We start from the raw sequence: 18,440 nt of genomic DNA, 5'->3' as shown, positions 1-18,440 counted from the left end.
TGCATGTTCATCTGACTAGAGTTCCTAAACTTCTCAATTCACTCAACACTGTTCTGAATATTTAATTCATTGTTAATGGGGACACAATCTTTGTATACGCTGTACCTTCCAAGTGTTCTTCTCCGTGTCGTACAGGCCTCCCATATCTAGTAACTGCCGGATTAATTCCAGGGGCGGCTGAGCTCCATATGTGTCTGATTCTGGCACATTCAGATCATCAATGAACAGTACAATCTGGAGCAAGATTTTAAAACATATCACTTAGTATTGCCTTTTCTTCTATTACAAATTAGGAATATTAATTACACTATGGGGTCAGAACAAAGTTATATGAAATGACATGTCTATTTTTCCATTAAAAAGCAAAAGACCAAATTCCATTTTGAAGAGATGAGTTTAGAAAATGGTAAGTTTTCAAAATAGCAGACTGCACTCAACAAGGCTCTTCTCTTGGTACCTTTCTCTGGGACTGCAGATCTGCTTCTCTTCCTCTTATGGTCGTGTTAAAAACAAGACAATAGGGGTGCCTGGGTGGCTCAGTGGGTTAAAGCCTCTGCCTTCGGCTCAGGTGATGATCCCAGGGTCCTGGGATCAACTCCCGCATCGCATAGGGCTCTCTGCTCAGCAGGGAGCCTGTTTTCCCCTCTCTCTCTCTGCCTGCCTCTCTGCCTACTTGTGCTCTCTGTCAAATAAATAAATACAATCCTAAAAAAAAAAATTAAACAAACAAAAAATAAGACAATAAGCCCCAAATGGAGTCCCTCATGGTAAGCCCCATGGCACCCAACCCAGACTTAATGACAGTTTCGGCTCATGGAATCCTAAGCCAGTGACTCAGCATTAGGCAGGTCGTTGGCCTGATGGACCCCTGCCACCCACTTAGGGAAAGTGACATCACCCACAACCAACAAGCTTTTTGCCAGTATAAACCCCAGCCCGTTGCCCACCCGTCTGCCTGTTAATCTGTCATTTTGTACAGCTCCTGGAATGCCCTTCTTTTTGCGAGGCGGGTACCTCGCAGATTCATGAATAAATGAGCAAAGCCAGTAGATCCTTACAGTTAACTCAGCTGCATTTTGGTTTTTAACAGTCTCAAGTCATGCTCATAGGAGAAAAACCTGGTCAAATACACCGTTACAAACCCACAGCATCTAACATGTTTTCTGTCTTATCTGGTCATGTTTAATTTAGACTCCAGGAGCTTCTTTTGGCTTTCGTAATTCCAAATCAGTAAAATTGATCAATATTATGCCGATCTGAAAACCGGAGCTTCTGTTTATAAAGTGCATTTTCTGGCATGTGCAGGAGTGTATGTGACACTTTGCTTTCTCTGTTTGCAGTTATTAACGGAAGCAAGTCACACGCGGCTTCAGAAGCACTTGCAGGTTAGCCCGCGGGACGGGAGGTGTGTTTACCCGGCTGTTCTTTGGCGCTCCAAGAGTGTCTTTGGTTCTTCTGACTAATTTCTTCAGGATCATCTCCTTGGCTTTGGCGGCTGTGATACCGATGCTAAAATTTATCGTTGATACTATAATTCCCTTCTTATCATTTTTCAAGGAACTTTCATCAGTTTGGACTGCTGGCTTTTTAATATGCTTATCTGTAATGCCAAATATGGAAAAGAAACACAGATTTAGAGTACTTTAAGCATATGTGTGATTTATTTTATGGTGTTAGGAAATGTGAACGTTACATAATTTTACTCTAGTGTTGTCATTTTCAGGAAATCACTGAGGACAATTCAGTGAGCGAAGGAATACCAACTGGTGAATGTTTCCCAGGACTTCCTTCCTTTGGTGTGGTCTGCAGGGACTCCACAACCACACAGCCAAATGTAACAGCAGGGAAGTTGGGGAAATGCTCCGTAGTTTATGCACAACTGACACAAGTACACTTTTAGGACTTCCAAGTGTCTGGATGTGCAAGGTGGTGCATATGTACTGAAAGCGCACACAGAGGCCTGAAGGCAGCAGGCACCGGCGTCCACTCACTGTGGATGCTGCAACGGCAAACCCAAAAGTAGACCTGGAACCAAAAACTCCTCTGGCAAGAACCCAGGGGCCAGGCTTCCTTCCCAATGTGCAGCTGTCTGGGGGCTGTCCCTGCTTTTCCTCTGCAGAAACGGGGTGGCTGCTCCCAGACCCCCGGCCCGAGTTCTCCAGGAGGACCTGAGAACGCATACAGTAACTTCTCCACTGTGTTACTTGGACAAGCGTGAAGGAACAGGAGAGGCCGACTCTGCCTCCAGGGACTTCCAGACGGCGCCCACCGTTCCCCAGAGAAGCCGGAGTCCCCACTCGCTGGGAAGCTCTGCCATCGCCACCCCCACTGCTGGGTATAGCAGGGCAGTCTGAGGGTGAGTGGGGATCTTTTAGGACTCTCGATTTTAAACAGGCAGTGGAAATCTGTTCGTTCTGAGATTCTGGACAAGCACATGGCTGAGAGAGGAAGGAGAGTCACATGACATAATACTTACCTTGACTTTCAGCTACTGTCTTGGGAGTTTCAGAGAGCAAGAGGCTGATATTCTGCTTCAGGCTATTGGAATACAAGGTTTTCGAGATTCAAAATTAGCTTGCTTCCCACAGTAGCCATGCAAACAAAATATAATCAAAGTACCGGTGTGTCTTGGGTTTTACCTCGCTCTCCTACAAGGAAACAAATGCTCCTCTTTCCCATTTATACTTTTACAGAGAAGACTGTGCTGTTGCCGTCACCATTAAGTTCAACAACACAGGCTTACTCTCAAAAACAAACTGGACAAATTCCTAGGGTGCCAGGCTACTGGTATGCCCGATGGGTAGTAAGCCATTTACTCACTAGTCCCTTTGTAAACTGCACTTTCCCTTGTGCATGGCTCACAGAAACCCTTTTCACCTTTACTTTGGTCTTGCCTTCAGGTGTTGCTCTGTATTGTGATTTCTTTATTAAAATCCAGTTCAGTTTAAACAGAGACCCTATAGTAAGATTTCTTTTTTTAGTGTCTGTTACTAATGATTATAATAATTCAGATAAGGAATAACTCCCATGACATTAAATGTTTCAAAACTCATTTCTTGGACTTTTTAGTCTTATTTAAGTGTAGTAGGATCTATTCCAAAATCATTCATGCAACATGCAGGTGGCGGGGCTCTGGCTACTAGTGCCGTTAGAAAGACACGTGTAGAAGTTCAAGATGTCTTGGGAAGACAGGACAGCCTTGACCAGTGCAGGTGGGAGATGGCCTGCAGCGTGGGAGGAATCCACGTGTCATTCTGTTCAAACAAGAGTGTGCTTCTCTCACATTTTAATTAGAATTAACTTTAAAAATATGCACTTTTTATTTGCACAATTTAAAACTCTTTTTCATCCCCTCCTTCAGGAAGAGACACAGAGAACGACAAAGTTCTTTGTAAAGAACATTTTTTTTTTCAGTAGGCACCATATTGTGTGGGTGGAGCCCAATGGGGCAGGAACCCCTGACCCTGAGATCAGACCTGAGCTGAGATCAAGAATCCCGTGTTTAAAGAATATTTCATATCTGATAAGATGAAAATTCTAGTGCAAGAAAACCAATTATATATGCAACAGTTTTTGGCAAGTTTTAGGTGCATTTTTCCAGGAAGGAAAATAGTTCATAGCTGTACTTTGTTATGTAAGAAAAAGGAGATTTTAATTTTAGTTATATTTAAAATAAAGGTAAAATCTCTCATTTAAAGGAATGAACCTAGGTGTTAATACTTTGGAAAAGTACGGATTTTCTTCTTCACTGCTCTTTGGAAGAGTTCTGTATTTCTACATAGCAGGTTTGCTTTTTAAAACAAGGCACATTTATATATTAAAGCAAACATTTTTTTACCAGACAAATCAAATTTGGTGTTTCAATATACAACCTTGATTTTTTAATTTCACTGTACAGTAGGACTTCTCCTAAGATGGAGCTGTATTTCACATCCAGTGCTCCAGGACCCTCCAACCTCTCAAGCATTTCATTAATGGCACTGGTTTTCCCAACAGCAGGGTCTCCTAAGGGGGGGAAAAAAGACCTTTTTTTTTAGGTGGAAGGAAATGAATAGATGCTAACATATTAAGATGAACCAGTAACATTTTATTTGAAAACTGCATGAAAAAGATTCTTTTCTCCCTTTTTTAAAAAAACATGGTTAAGCCTGGGTAAACCGGGAAGTAAATAGGAAATCCTCTCAAATTACTTATAGCTCTGATAAAAGGACATATTCAGAGTTACCCATTGTTTTTAATCGAAGGCTCATTTACGGCTCTGGCAAATATTCCAGTTTACAGCACAGAGGAGCTGCTGCATGAAATTCATTTTACTGAATGTTTCTGCCGACACAATCTGGGGGAGAGATGTGATGACAAACTACTCCAGCAGAACACGGTCAGGCCTGCACAGTCCACCCGATATTAAGAGTAAGAATTTTTTTTCAAAAGATTTTATTTATTTATTTGACAGAGATCACAAGTAGGCAGAGAGGCAGGTGAGGGGGGTGGGCGGGAAGCAGGCTCCCAGCCGAGCAGAGAGCCCCATGCGGGGCTTGATGTGAGACTCGATCCCAGGACCCTGAGATCATGACCTGAGCCAAAGGCAGACGCTTAACCCACTGATCCACCCAGGCGCCCCAAGAGTAAGAATATTCTTAGGCCAAACTGGAGGCAACATACAGATTATGTGAGAGTTCCAACCTCATTATTTTCCATGTGGAACTCTGGGAGCAATACTAGGGCCCCTGGTGATGGGCAACAAAAGGTAAGGAAGGGGTAAAGTAAATGTTACGGGACACGTGGGGCCGTATGAATTAGTCACGTGGTAACCTTAAAAGACAGAAACATTTAAACATCAGGTTGAGGAATTGTGTATTTTTTTTTAAATCAGGCAGTTTCTTTTAATTTTTTCCTTGTGTGTAATTACATTTAAGCAGACCAATCTGTGCTCCTACCATCAGGGACACTGTAAGGCTGTCAGCCCACAGGCTTCGGGGGCCATGTGTGCACTGATCCTGTAGTTCTACTTCTAGAATTTGTCTTGGAAGGAACCAAAGGATGAAGATTTATAATGCCCTCACCTGGCAAATGTGGGCAAATGGGCATTCATACACTGTTAGTAGGAAGACATATTGACATAGTGTCTAGAGCCTTTCAGAGCATATCCCCCCCCGCCCCCGGTTATAAAGTAAAATGTTTAGACTATATAATTACTAAGCCTGTTCCTAACTCTATAAATTCTCCTTCTTTAAATCTTCCTAATACCTGTGAGAAGTACGGGGCAGAAATTCTTTAAGAGAAAGCTTATGAGGAAAGAGAGGGACACTGTGTCTCTGGTGGCAATATGAGTGATGGTCTCTCCGTATTCTGTGAACTTCAACAGGTTTTCACTCGATCCTTCAGGGTCCACTAGCATGGACGTTCCTAAAGTAAAGTTAAAAAGTGTCAAATGACCTATAGGTAAACATTAATCTTTTGGGTACTGGATACTTTCTGGAAAAGTCTGGACATTGTAAAACCATGTCAGCAGCTGCAGAGAAGCCAGAACTGACCATCAGTCCCCCAGCCGTCTCTGCTGATCTCAGCAGCTGTTCCTTCCACCCGCACTCAGCTGGTGAGCCAGCCCCCACTCCGCCCACACTCCCACCGCCCATGGGCCCCTTCTCCTCCCCATTCCCTCCAGTGAAAGGAAGGAAGCAGCTCTCCTGCCCAGCCTCTGGCAGTCCTTCAGAAGAACTTCCCTTCCTGGGTAAGCCTTCTCCTCCCATCATCTGTCTTGTTGCTGTTGAAACTTTCCGTTGTACAAATATTACATCCTAGTATCTCCCATCTTTTTATTGGTTGAACCAGGGGAAACTGATATCTACTTAGTAAAATTCAGTTGAATATGGGCAATTTCATATGAAATAAAACACACACACACACACACACACCCAAAACTAAACCAAATCTCTCTTGAACCCACAGCTTCCTACAAATTCCACTCTCATTCTTTCCCCTATTATGCAGCCAAACCTCTCGGAAGGGCTTCACATGACAGAGACCTCACTTGCTCATCTTGTAGTCGCTTTTCTAATGTTAGCGACCGACTGGCTGACACACTCGTGTGCGGCACAATTCTGAAGGCCATAAAGGCGTGCGGTCGACTGTCTCTTTCCCATTCCTGTATCCTAGGAACGAGTTCCCATACTGTGTATGCCATCAGCAACTTTTAAAAACTGAGTATTTGAAGGTATCATGGACTTTTGCCAGTGCCCCAGCAATGGATATTTATGTTCTTTCCAGGCTTTAGCTGAGTGTAGGGAATATCCCCGTGTCATTCTGCACACAGTCTCTCACATGCACAGTTGCTGGGTCGGTATAAACTGGAGTACGGGGTAGAATTCTGATGTATACTGACAAGTTGGCTTCCCGTGTTTTCATTCCAAAGCCCTGCGCATCACTAATGGTATTTCTGAGAATCTTCCTTGATTCTCATGAAAAAAATGTGGGGTTTTGTTGTGTTTTTGTTTCTGGTGCTAGAGACTGGTCTGGTACCAGGTCCTCTGATTTACTTGGCACAGGCTCAGTCGAAGGTGATGTTGTGATGTTCTGATGTTTAGATTCCTGTTAAGGGTTGGCTTTGAAAGCCCAGGAGGGTTTTACTATCTTTTAAGCTCGTGGCCTATAATTAGGATAAGGTGGGACCAGAGGAAGTTGTATCTCAGATTTGGAGGAAATACCTCTGGTTTCCCATAGGAATGGTAAACTAAGATATTGAGTTATGTGCATTGATACTCAGTTGTGTTTTTGTACGTAGTAGTAGAGCTCAGGATTAAAATAACCAATATAGCACTAACATATGATACACAACTCAGAGTTTTTAAATAAATATAATCACCCACTAATCCTTACTGTGACAAATATTATACAACAGAATGCTGGTATAAATTAATTTAAAATCAGAACTTTCTGGATGCTTCATAATTATGATATCTCTGGTTGTTTTCTGCCAGAAAGTCTTATAGCAAAACTTTGAAATTCATTGATGGGAGAAAATTGACTTCAGAGAAATTCAACTCAATTTGCATTTATTGAATTTCTTGTATTTGCAAGAACTCTGAAGCCGGATCGTTAAGTTCCTGCCTCAAACTTCAACCAAGCTCTCATGGTACAACAACTTTCCATATCTTTGTTTTCTAAAAGTATGCAGAAGATTGAGAATAAGAACAATGAAGCATATCTCGATATTTGTGAAGGTATGATTCCTCTTTTCTGATTAGCTCTTTCTTTTAAAATCAAGTGTAGTTCTTACATATATGCTTTTCCTATTTTAAAAGAGGTCCTGGTCCTCTCGCTCTTCTGCTTTCAGTAACTACAGCTAATTAAAATATCAAATATTTCCACTAGTAAGACATTCAGTGAGCTATAGTTTTCCAATGCACAACTGACTCAATCAAATAGATTTCGGTTTCTCAGAAAGCAATACTCAGTGGTTATTTTCTTAAAGGCATGTTTTGGAAACATAGATCTAGAGTGGTTCTGCACTAACTTGGAACAGGTCAGTCCTCAAAGTTGCTCATATAACTACTTTTATATATAAAGCAGTCCCAACATTTTAGGAAAGTCAAAGTATGATTCTAGTAATTCTCCTTACCTTTTTGAATTAGTGTCTGAACAGTAGGAAGTAATTCTGACCACGGTATGAATTCGCACTGCTGCAAATCCACAAAATAGCCAAAGATAGAACATTTACCAGATGGTAGGTTGACGCCTACATTTGAAAATGACACATAAATTAGTCCAAGTAAGAAAGGTTCATTTACGAATGTTTCATTAATGACATGACCTCTATGTGAAAAATCTGACTGTTGAATCAGAAGTAATAACTGTTCACCAAGGGTATATCTAAATTTATAAAACAGGCCTATTTTTGTTTTTCCTGCTGATCTTTAATTAAGTGAAAATGTCTTTTTATATCCAGAAAATAAAGTGAATCGTAATCTGATATCCCTTGAAGTCTTACCCAGTTTTGTTTATTCCATGTGTTGGATATTATTAAATGAAAGTGATATACTGGTTTTAGTCAAACCACTGTATTAGGTAACTTTGCTACTTATTTGCAAAGCACATTTTTTTTCCATTATAAAAGTAATAAATTTTCGGGGTGCCTGGGTAGCTCAATGGGTTAAAGCCTCTGCCTTCGGCTCAGGTCATGATCTCAGGGTCCTGGGATTGAGCCCCGCATTGGGATCTCTGCTCAGCAAGGAGCCTGCTTCCTCTCACCACCCCCCCAACCCCGCCTGCCTCTCTGCCTACTTGTGATCTCCCTGTCAAATAAATAAATAAAAATCTTAAAAAAAAGTAACACATTTTCTTAAGATTCCAGAAAATACAGAATAAAAGCAAAAGAATTTAGTCACGCTTTCACCATATGAAGATAACAATGTGAGTATTTGATACAGTTCCTTGAATCATTTGTAAAATTTTTATATACCAGAAAATTCATTTTTGGGGAGTATACAGTTCTAGGAGTTTTTTTGTTTTTGTTTTTGTTTTTCCCACCTGAACGTATTTTGTAATCACTAGAAAGGATGAGATAACAATCCTAAAACCCTAAAAAAACTCCCTAGTGCTACCCCTTTTATCTTCTGTCCTAACCCCTGGTAATCACCGATCTGTTTTTTGTTTTGTTTTGTTTTGCTACTGAGTTGTAGTATTATTATTTGATATTTTGGATATTAACCCCTTATCACAAAAATGGTATGCAAATGTTTCTCCTGCTCCATAGGCTGCCTTTTCATTTGGTTGATGGTTTCCTTGGCTGTGCAGAAGCTTTTCAACTTCGTGCATCCCACTTGCTTATTTTTGCTTGTGTTGCCTTTACTTTTGGTGTCAATTCCAAAAAAATCACTGCTGAGACCAACGCCAAGGAACTTTCCCCCTATGTTTTCTTCTAGGAATTTTATAGTTTCAGGTCTTACGTTTATACCTTTAATCCATCCTGAGTTAATTTTTGTCCATAGTATAAGATAGGGGTCCAACTTCATTATTCCGTTTGCATGAGAATATGCAGCTTTCCCAGTTCTTTTTATTGAAGAGACCATCTTCCTGGTGTCTCTGTCAAAAATTGGTTGGCTAGGGGTGCCTCGTTGGCTCAGTTGATTGGGAGTCTGCCTCCTGGTTTCAGCTCAGGTCGTGATCTCATGGTTGTGAGATCGAGCCCCACACTGGGCTCTGTGCTCAGTGAGGAGTCTGCTTCAGCTTCTTTCTCCATCTCCCCCAGCCCCTCCCTATTGGCACGTGTGCTCTCTGAAGTGAATAAAATCTTTTTAAGAAAATTGCTTGGGTACATGGGCTTGGGTTTACTTCTAGATTCTGTTCTGTTCTATCAGTCCCTGTGTCAGTTTTCAATGCCAGTGCCATACTGTTTTGATTTTTATTGCTATGGAATACAGTTTGAGATAAAGAAGTGTGTTGCCTCCAGCTTTGTTCTTCTTCCACATGATGGTTTTAGTCTTTTCTGGTTCCAGATGAATTTGAGGGTTGTTTTATCTATTTCTGTGAAAAATGCCACTGTAGTTTTGATAGGGATCGCACTGAATCTATAGATGGCTTTGAAGTACGGACATTTTAACAACTTTAACTCTTTCAATCCATAAGCACAGACTATTTATTTGTGTCTTCTTTGATTCATCAATGTCTTGTAATTTTCAGTGTACTGATCTTTTACCTCCTTGGTTAATTTATTCCTAGGTATTTTACTTTTTGATGCACTTGTAAATGTTAATGTGATGCATCATATTTACTGGTTTGCATAAACTGAACCATCTTTGCATCCCAAATCCTGCATGATCATAGTTTGTAATTCTTTTAATGTGATGTTTAGTTTGCTCATTTGGGGGCAAGATTTTTGTATCTGTATTCATTAGGAGTATTGGCTTGTAGAGTTTTTGTTGTTGTTGTTGTTTCGTGGTGTCCTTATCTGGTTTTGGTATTAGGGAAATGCTGCCTTGTAAAATGACTTCCGAAGTTTTCCTTTGTCTTCAGTTTTTTTTTTTTTTTCCCTTGGAAGAGTTTAAGAAGGACTTCAGTGTTTGACAGAACTCACCAGTGAAGCCATCTGGACCAGGACTTTTGTTTGACGGGAAGTTTTACTCACTCAATCCCATTACTTGTTTTGGTCTGTCAGATTTTCTATTTCTTCGTGAAATAGAAGCAGGTTGTATGCTTCTAGAAATGTCCCCACTTATTTCAGGCTATCTGACTTGTTGGTATATAATTGTGCATAGTAGTCTGTTACGATCTTTCGTATTTCTATGGTGTCTATTGCAGTGTCTCTTTGATTTCTCATTTTATTTGAGCCTTCTCTCTTTTTTCCTTAATCTAGGTAAAGATTTGTCAATTTTGTTTACCTTTTCAAAAAACCTGCTTCTAGGCTGATCTTTGTTATTTCTTTCCTTCCGCTAACTTTAGGCTCATTCTTTTTTTCCCTTTTTCTTTGAAGTGTAAAGTTAGATTATTTGAGATCTTTCTTTGTCATGTGGGCATTTATTACTATAAAATTCCTTCTACAAATTTTTATTGAAACCCATAAATTATGGTATGTTTTGTTTCCATTTTTGTTTTTTTTTAAACAAATTAAAAAAATTTTTTAGAAGATTTTATTTATTTATTTGACAGACAGAGATCACAAGTAGGCAGAGAGGCAGGCAGAGAGAGAGGAGGAAGCAGGTTCCCTGCTGAGCAGAGAGCCCGATGCGGGGCTCGATCCCAGGACCCTGGGATCATGACCTGAGCTGAAGGCAGAGGCTTTAACCCACTGAGCCACCCAGGCGCCCCAACAAATTAAAATTTTTTTAAAAAAGTTTTTTCATTGATTTTTCAGAGGTGTGCTATTTAATTTCTACATATTTTTAATTTTCTAGTTTTCATCAAGGTATTTTCTATTTTCATTCCACGATGGTCAGGAAAGGAAAGACATGTTGTATAATTTTCAATCTTAATAATTTGTTAAGACTTGTTTTTTGACCAAACATAATGATCTATGCTGGAGAATATTTCCACGTGTGCTTGAGAAGAATGTGTAGTCTGCTGCTGTCAGACTGAATTCTCTCTATATGTCTGGTAGGCCCATTTTCTCTAAACTATAGCTCAGTTCCAATATTTCCTTATTGATTTTTCTCTCTGAACAATCTATCCACTGTTTAAAGTAGGATATTAATTCCCCTACTACACTGTTCTCTATTTCTTCAGATCTGTTAGTATTTGCTTAATAAGCTTAGGTACTCTGATGTTGGGTGCATATACATTTACAGTTGTTTTATCTTCTTAATGAATTGACTCCTTTACCATCACATGATAACCTTGTCTGTTGTTTTTGACTTGAGGTTTTTGACTTAAAGCCTATGTTGTCCAATAGAAGTATAGCTTAGCTACTACACCTGCTCTCTTTCAGTTTTCCATTTGCATGGAATACCATTTCCCATCCCTGCAATTTGAGCCTCTGTGTGTCCTTGAATCAGAAGTTAATCTCTTGTAGGCAGCATACAGTTGGCTTGTTTTAAAAATCCATTTATATACTCTATATCTTTTGATTGTAGATTTTAATCTATTTACTTTTAAAGTAATTTTGAGGGGACGCTTGTGTGGCTCAGAGGGTTAATCCTCTGCCTTCAGCTCGGGTCATGATCTCGGGGTCCTGGGATCAAGCTCCACTTCGGTTTCTCTGCTTGGCGGGGAGCCTGCTTCACCCTCTCTCTCTGCCTGCCTCTCTGCCTGCTTGTGATCTCCCTCTCTTCGTCAAATAAATAAAATAATCTAAAAAAAATAAAATAAAGTAATTTTGAGATGCAAAGACTAATGACATTTGATTTCATTTCGTTTCCTGGCTGTTCTGTGGTTCCCTTTTTCCCTCTTCCTGTCTTCCTTGTGACCTGATGATTTTTCCTAGTGGTATATCCTTTTATCTTTTGTGTACTGTTGGTTTTTGGTTTGTGGTTACCATGACACTTGACATGACATACATGACATAAAACATCTTTTAAGCTGATAACAAGTCAATTTCAATCACAGGCAAAAACTCTTTCACCTTCCCCTCACATTTTATATTTTCCATGTCACAATTACTCTCTCTTTATATTGGGTATCCATTACACATCTAAGCAGCTATAGGAATTTTTAATGTTTTTGAGTATTAATTTTTATATTAAAGTGATTCAAATGCCACCATATTACAGTAGTAGAGCATCTGAGTTTGACTATATACTTACCTTTACCAATGTGCTTTATAATTTCATTATTTTTTCCTGCTACTAATTAACATTTTCACTTAAGTCTGAAGAACTCCTTTTGCATTTCTTATAGGGCCGGTCTAGTTTGATGGACTCCCTCAGCTTTTGTTTGTTTGGGAAAGTCTTTTTCTGTCCTTCATTTTAAAAAAAATATTTTATTTATTTATTTGACAGACAGAGATCACAAGTAGGCAGAAAAGCAGGGAGAGACAGAGAGAGGGGGAAGCAGGCTTTCTGCTGAGCAGAGAGCCCGATGCGGGGCTCAATCCCAGGACCCTGGGATCATGGTCTGAGCAGAAGGCAGACGCTTAGCTGACTGAGCCACTCAGGCGCCCCTCTCCTTTTTTTTTTTTTTTTTTGTTAAAGATTTTATTTATTTATTCGACAGACAGAGATCACAGGTAGGCAGAGAGGCAGGCAGAGAGAGAGGAGGAAGCAGGCTCCCCACGGAGCAGAGAGCCCGATGCGGGGCTCGATCCCAGGACCCTGGGATCATGACCTGAGCCGAAAGCAGAGGCTTAACCCACTGCGCCACCCAGGCGCCCCCTTCTCCTTCATTTTTTGAAGGACAACTTTGCAGGGTAAAGTATTCCTGGTTGGCAGTTTTATCTTTCAGCACCTTGAAGAGATGATCTCACTGTCTCCTGGGCTGCAAGCTTTGTGGTGAGGAATTTGCTGAGCTTTATGGTAGTCCTTTAAGTGGGCAATTTTTTCTTCTACCTGTGTTCAAATTCTCTTTCTTTTAGATAGTTTATGTGTCTGAGAAGATTTTTTGGGTTGAAATTATTGGAGAGATCTCTGAACTTCATTTAAAAAGTATCTAAATCCCTCCCCAGATTTAGTAAGTTCTCTGCCTTTATTTCTTTAAATAAGCTTTCTGCACCTTTCTTCCTTGCTTCTCCTTTTGGGACTCCCTTAATGGGTAGATTTTTAAAAATGATATCCCATATTTCACAGGCTTTCTTCATTCTTTTTTCTTAGTTCTCCTGTGAGTGGATAATTGCAAATGACCTATTTTCTGTCCTGGAGATTCTTTCCTCTGCTTGATCCAGTCTGTTGTTGATGTTCTATCCCATTCACTGTATTCTCCAGCTGCATGACTTCTGTTTGCTTCTGTTCTGATTCCTGTTTCTGCTACTTTCTCATTTTGTTCAAGTATTGTTTTCCTGATTTCACCGAATTGTCTTCCAGTGTTGTCTTTTAGCTTATCAGACTTTCTCAAAAGAGCTATTTTGAATTTTTAATTGGGCAAACCACAAACCTCTGTTTCTTTGGGGTCAGTTACTGGAGAAATATTGTACTCCTTTGGTTGTCATGTTTCCTCAATTTTTCCTGTTCCCTCAAGTCCTTCATTATGGTCTCCACATTGGAGAAATGGTCTCCTCCAGTTTTTACTAACTGACTGTGGGAAAGAAGTAACTCCCTTGGACTTGTTAAGGATCCTAAGGCTTTGATCTTTTCTATGGGTATGCTTACCCCACACGTCTTGTTCTCTCCTACTGGGTAATTTTTAGGCACATGTGCCTTCTCTCCATTCTGCCAAGCCAGGCTGGGTGCTGATAGTCTTCCTGTTTCTTTCCCTTGGGTGGTGCCGGATGCCGTATTTGTGTGGTTTCTCCCAACCCTGCAATCTGCCTAGTTTTCTACTACCCATCTGAAAAAGCCTCACTTTTGCCCTCCTCTGGGATGCGCATAGGGCACCTGCCCCTGGGAGAGGGTGTTTATGGGTGAAGCTAATGGAGTGTTGGGGGAGCCCATGGACCAGTTCAGGGGATCCTTGGGCAAGGTGTCCCCAGAAGCTCATGGGTGGACCTCCTATTGGAGTCCTAAAGTAGTCTAGTAGGATTTGTCCCCCATTCTGAGCCCTGGCTGCTGTTCTCCCAGCCCCCACCTCCCTACAGTCAGGTAGTTCACAGTTCGGTACTTTCTATGGGACTAAAGAAAACTGGGCCTCTGTGGCAGTGTCCCACCCAGCTGAGAAGCCACTCGCTCATGCACAAGCCATCCCTTTTCCCTCCTGGCACGGGACTGTGCTGCCAAGGGGAGGGTGATGCACATAAAGAGAAGAGAAACAGGCCTCTGTATACTCGCACACACATCTGTTTTATTTCTGCATCTGTCTGCATGTCTATCAAGAACAGAAAGCTTGAGTTCAGATGACAAAGCCTTTGTGTAAGTTTTCTGTTGCTATTTTAACAAATTACCACCAACTTAGGAATCTTAAAACAACACAGATTTCTCCCTTACAGTTCTAGAGGTCACAGGTCCATCCTGTTTTCACTGGACTAAAATCAAAGTATTGGAGGACTGTATTCCTTTGGAGGCTCTCAAGGGAAATCCCTTTCTCTGCCCTTTCGAGCTTTGGGCAGCCACATGCAGTCCTTGGTCATGGCCTCTGCCTCCTCCTTCAAAGCCAGCAACTGCACGACTGTATCACTTCAACCTTTGCGTCCCCCCTCATGCCTCCTGTGCCTCTCCTGCCTCCTTCTCCACCATGAGGGACTCATAATCCAGGATAACCTCAAGGTTCTTAACCTAGTCACACCCTCAGACTCTGCTGCGTGATGAGTTAGCCCATCCACAGGTCCCGAGGAGTGGGATGTGGGGATCTCCGGGAAGCCGTTAGTTGGCCTTATCATCATCCAGCAAGAGGACTCACTCTAACATCTGTCCTTTGCTTTCTTTCTCTGCTGTTTTATCTCTTGCAACTAAGAACTAGTTTGTGAAGAAACAGTGTCAGATCAGGCAGTAGCCTGCTCCCCATAAAATTCTGCCCTAAGTTTAACGTCCGTTGATGTTCTTGCCTGATCTAATATTTAGCTATGATGGATGCAGTGGATATGCCTTCCATAGAATGGGACTATTATCCTCAACCATACAGATAATTTTTGCAAATTTAATAACCAGTTAAAGGCAATTAGCAGAAACCAGGTAACTGCCCCTGATTAATAAGACGCGAATGACTAGAATTATCAGGTGCCTATTTTAAGACAGCCATGTTTACTATGTTAAATGAAAGTAAGCTTGAAAATATAGAACAAGAACAAGAAACTACAAAAAAGTGACACAGCCTATTTGAAAAGGAACCAAACAGACCTCCCAGAAATGAAACATAAGAGCTCAGCAGCAATAACAAAACCAAGACCATACTTAATGGGGAGACTTTGTAACAGTACCATTAATAATGGCAAGTGCAAAACCACAGAAAGAAGGATGAAATGTGTACGACTAAGTTGAATAAGAAACACACCAAGTCAATATGAAGAAAACTTGAAGACTTTTTTTCTAGGTTTCAGTTTACCATTTTTTAAAAAAAGATTTCGTTTATTTATTTGAGAGAGACAGCATGAACTGGGAGAGGTGCAGAGGGAGAGGGAGAAGCAGGCTCCTCGCTGAGCAGGGAGCCTGATGTGGGGCTTAATCCCAGGACCCTGGGATCATGAACTGAGCTGAAGGCAGACACTTAACCGACTGAGCCACCCAGCCAGCCCTCAATTAACTAAATTCTTTCTCTGATGGTGCCAAGAGTAGAGCTCATCTGGACTACTGACTCTTCCACTTGAATGACTATAGAAGTTCTATTTGGTCCTTTTTCATAGCCATATGTTCTATTTTCATTTCTACTTTTTTTTTTGCTTCATATATGCTTATTTGTTTAAAAATGGATGCCATTTCCTTATTTATCTTTCAAAAAAGAACCCTAACATATTAATAAATATTAATTCATTCCAGATGAAATTATTATACCCTAACAAAGACCTGTAACAGAAATGTTGATGTTATGTTAATATGTTAATATTATGATAGGTGATTTTACTGGTATACTTTCTTAGTATTAATTGTTTTGTGTTTTACAATTTTGTTCACAGAGTGACTACAAGTGGGAGGTTTCGGGACTCCCTTTTTTTCTCATTTCCATTCTGATGGTTTTGTACTTTTTACAACTGCTGCCACACGCCCCTCCTTTCATTCCTACACCCGTCCCAAACTAGCTTTTCTACACATACTTCAGATGACAAAACAAAATTCCATATTGTTTTAAGATAAACCTTCTAACATACGGTATAATTTATTGAGTTGTCTTTAGGTTCACATGGAGAAGAAATAATAGAATTTGAGGTATTTTCTGCCGGACAAATAAATCAGGGCAGTTTATTTATCTTAGGAATTAGCAACATCCAGTTGATTCACTAAGTCAACAACAAATAACGTGCAGTGCATTTTGATATTAAAAGTTAATTTCGGGGCACCTGGGTAGCTCAGTGGGTTGAGCTTCTGCCTTCGGCTCGGGTCATGATCTCAGGGTCCTGAGATCGAGCCCCACATCAGGCTCTCTGCTCAACGGGGAGTCTGCTTCCCCCTCTACTCTCTGCCTGCCTCTCTGCCTACTTGTGATCTGTCAAATAAATGAATAAATTCTTTTTAAAAAAAAGTTAATTTCTGGAAGCCTGGGTAGCTCATTGGGTGAAGCATCTGCCTCCAGTTCAGGTCATGATCCCAGAGTTCTGGGATCGAGCCCTGCATTGGGCTCCCTTCTCAGCGGGGAGTCTGCTTCCCCCTCTCCCTCTGCCCCTCCCCCCTACTCATGCTCCCTCTCAAATAAATAAAATCTTTTTTAAAAAAAGTTAATTTCCATAGGAAATAACAAAACTTTGTGGTCAAAGATACCTTAAATAGAAGGTTTACAAATAATTTCAAAAGGATACTTTAAGAGTTACATCACACAAACTGGTCAAATCTATACTTTTGGTAAATATTTTTTGACTCTTATCTTTAACAAAGTTCTTCTAAAAACATTCATGGTTCACTATTTTGTCTTTTTGGTACCTGCACCAAGGATCTCTTCATCTATTCCAAGTTCCTTTAATTGGTGACTGCTAATTGGGAAGGCTTACCATTTCAGAAAATTACGACAGATTCCATTTGTTAGAACTGACTCAAAAAACATGCATAATAAAGAAATCTAAGACTTCATAAAATAATTTTTACAATATTAGTCTTTAAGAAGTAAATGAAACTATAATCTACAGAAATTCCTGGTGCACGAGGATATGTATAAAACAGATCCAGCTAGACGGCCAGTGGGCTCAGCTAGGCCAAGGTCAAGAGTTTCAAGGTTTCATCTGTTCTTCTGCCTTACTTGTGTGACAGCTCCCTTAGAACAACAATCAACCAGGAGTCGAATTTACTTCAGCCTCTTTTGCTGGAATACGGGACTAGAGTGTGCTTTTACCTTTAACCTCACACTTTAAAAGATGGGCCTTTAATTCGAGGCCATCCATAAAGAGTTTCCAACTAATTTTTTAAGGGCGAGGAGGAGCAAAGGGAGAGAGAGAATCCCTCTCACAACCTTGGGATCTTGACCTGAGCTAAAATCAAGAGTCGGACCCTTAACAAACTGAGCCCACCCAGGCATCCCTCTTTTAAAATTTATTTTATCCAGAGATTTATGTTGGCTCTGACAAAGTATCTGTATTTTTTTTTTTAAAGTAGGCCCCTTGCCCAGCAAGGAGCCCAATATGGGGCTTGAACTCACACCTGTGAGATCAAGACCTGAGCTGCGATCAGGAGTCAGACTGAGTGGTGGACAGAGCTGACCGCCTAAATGTCCCCACACTAATATTCCGAAGCAAACATAATTAGGACTGCTGCCCCCAGAACGTACCTATGTGTGGATTGCTCTCAAACAGCTCATGCACAAGCTTGTCAAAATCGTAGGTCACCATGGCAGGGGAACCAGGCTCATGGCTCAAATACGGCACCTGGTCATCTTCGTGTTCATCCTCACGCTTTAAAGTTCCTCCGAAGGCCCAAGTAAATGCAAACACGAAGAGCTTCTGAAGCATAATTTTTAACTTATGAGGATTCTTCTCCAGATACCATGTATTTTCAGCTCTGGGGCAGACACATGTGGGAGGGTGAGAGTTAAAATTTTATTTTTATTTTTTTTAAGATTTTTATTTATTTGGCAGAGAGAGAGAGATGAGTAGGTAGAGAGGCAGGCAGAGAGAGAGGGGGAAGCAGGCTTCCCGCTGAGCAGAGAGCCCAGTGCAGGTCTTGATCCCAGGTCCCCAAGATCACGACCTGAGCTGAAGGCAGAGGCTTAACCCACTGAGCCATCCAGGCACCCCAAGAAAGTTGAAGTTTTAGAAGGAAGTTCAGCGATTTTGATATCATATCAAAGTT

General features: G+C 40.8%; 1 protein-coding gene across 1 annotated transcript in view; it reads right to left on the bottom strand.

Annotated features, from left to right (window-relative positions):
- DNAH14 (dynein axonemal heavy chain 14) overlaps positions 1 to 18,440 on the bottom strand; it is a gene marked incomplete at both ends in the record, with an annotated part of 406,864 nt that overhangs the window by 112,545 nt on the left and 275,879 nt on the right. Inside the window, 7 exons of the mRNA XM_080824495.1 lie at positions 106 to 234; positions 1,416 to 1,600; positions 2,477 to 2,538; positions 3,873 to 4,005; positions 5,248 to 5,406; positions 7,619 to 7,735; positions 17,920 to 18,149. Coding sequence (XP_080680621.1) covers positions 106 to 234; positions 1,416 to 1,600; positions 2,477 to 2,538; positions 3,873 to 4,005; positions 5,248 to 5,406; positions 7,619 to 7,735; positions 17,920 to 18,149 — 1,015 coding nt within the window. The remainder of the gene's footprint in view (positions 1 to 105; positions 235 to 1,415; positions 1,601 to 2,476; positions 2,539 to 3,872; positions 4,006 to 5,247; positions 5,407 to 7,618; positions 7,736 to 17,919; positions 18,150 to 18,440) is intronic.

This window comes from Martes martes (genome assembly GCF_963455335.1).
Source record: "Martes martes genome assembly, chromosome: 15".
Taxonomy (NCBI): Eukaryota; Metazoa; Chordata; class Mammalia; order Carnivora; family Mustelidae; genus Martes; species Martes martes.
The sequence above is the reverse complement of the archived record's forward strand: the minus strand, read 5'-3'. Positions and strand labels throughout refer to the sequence as shown.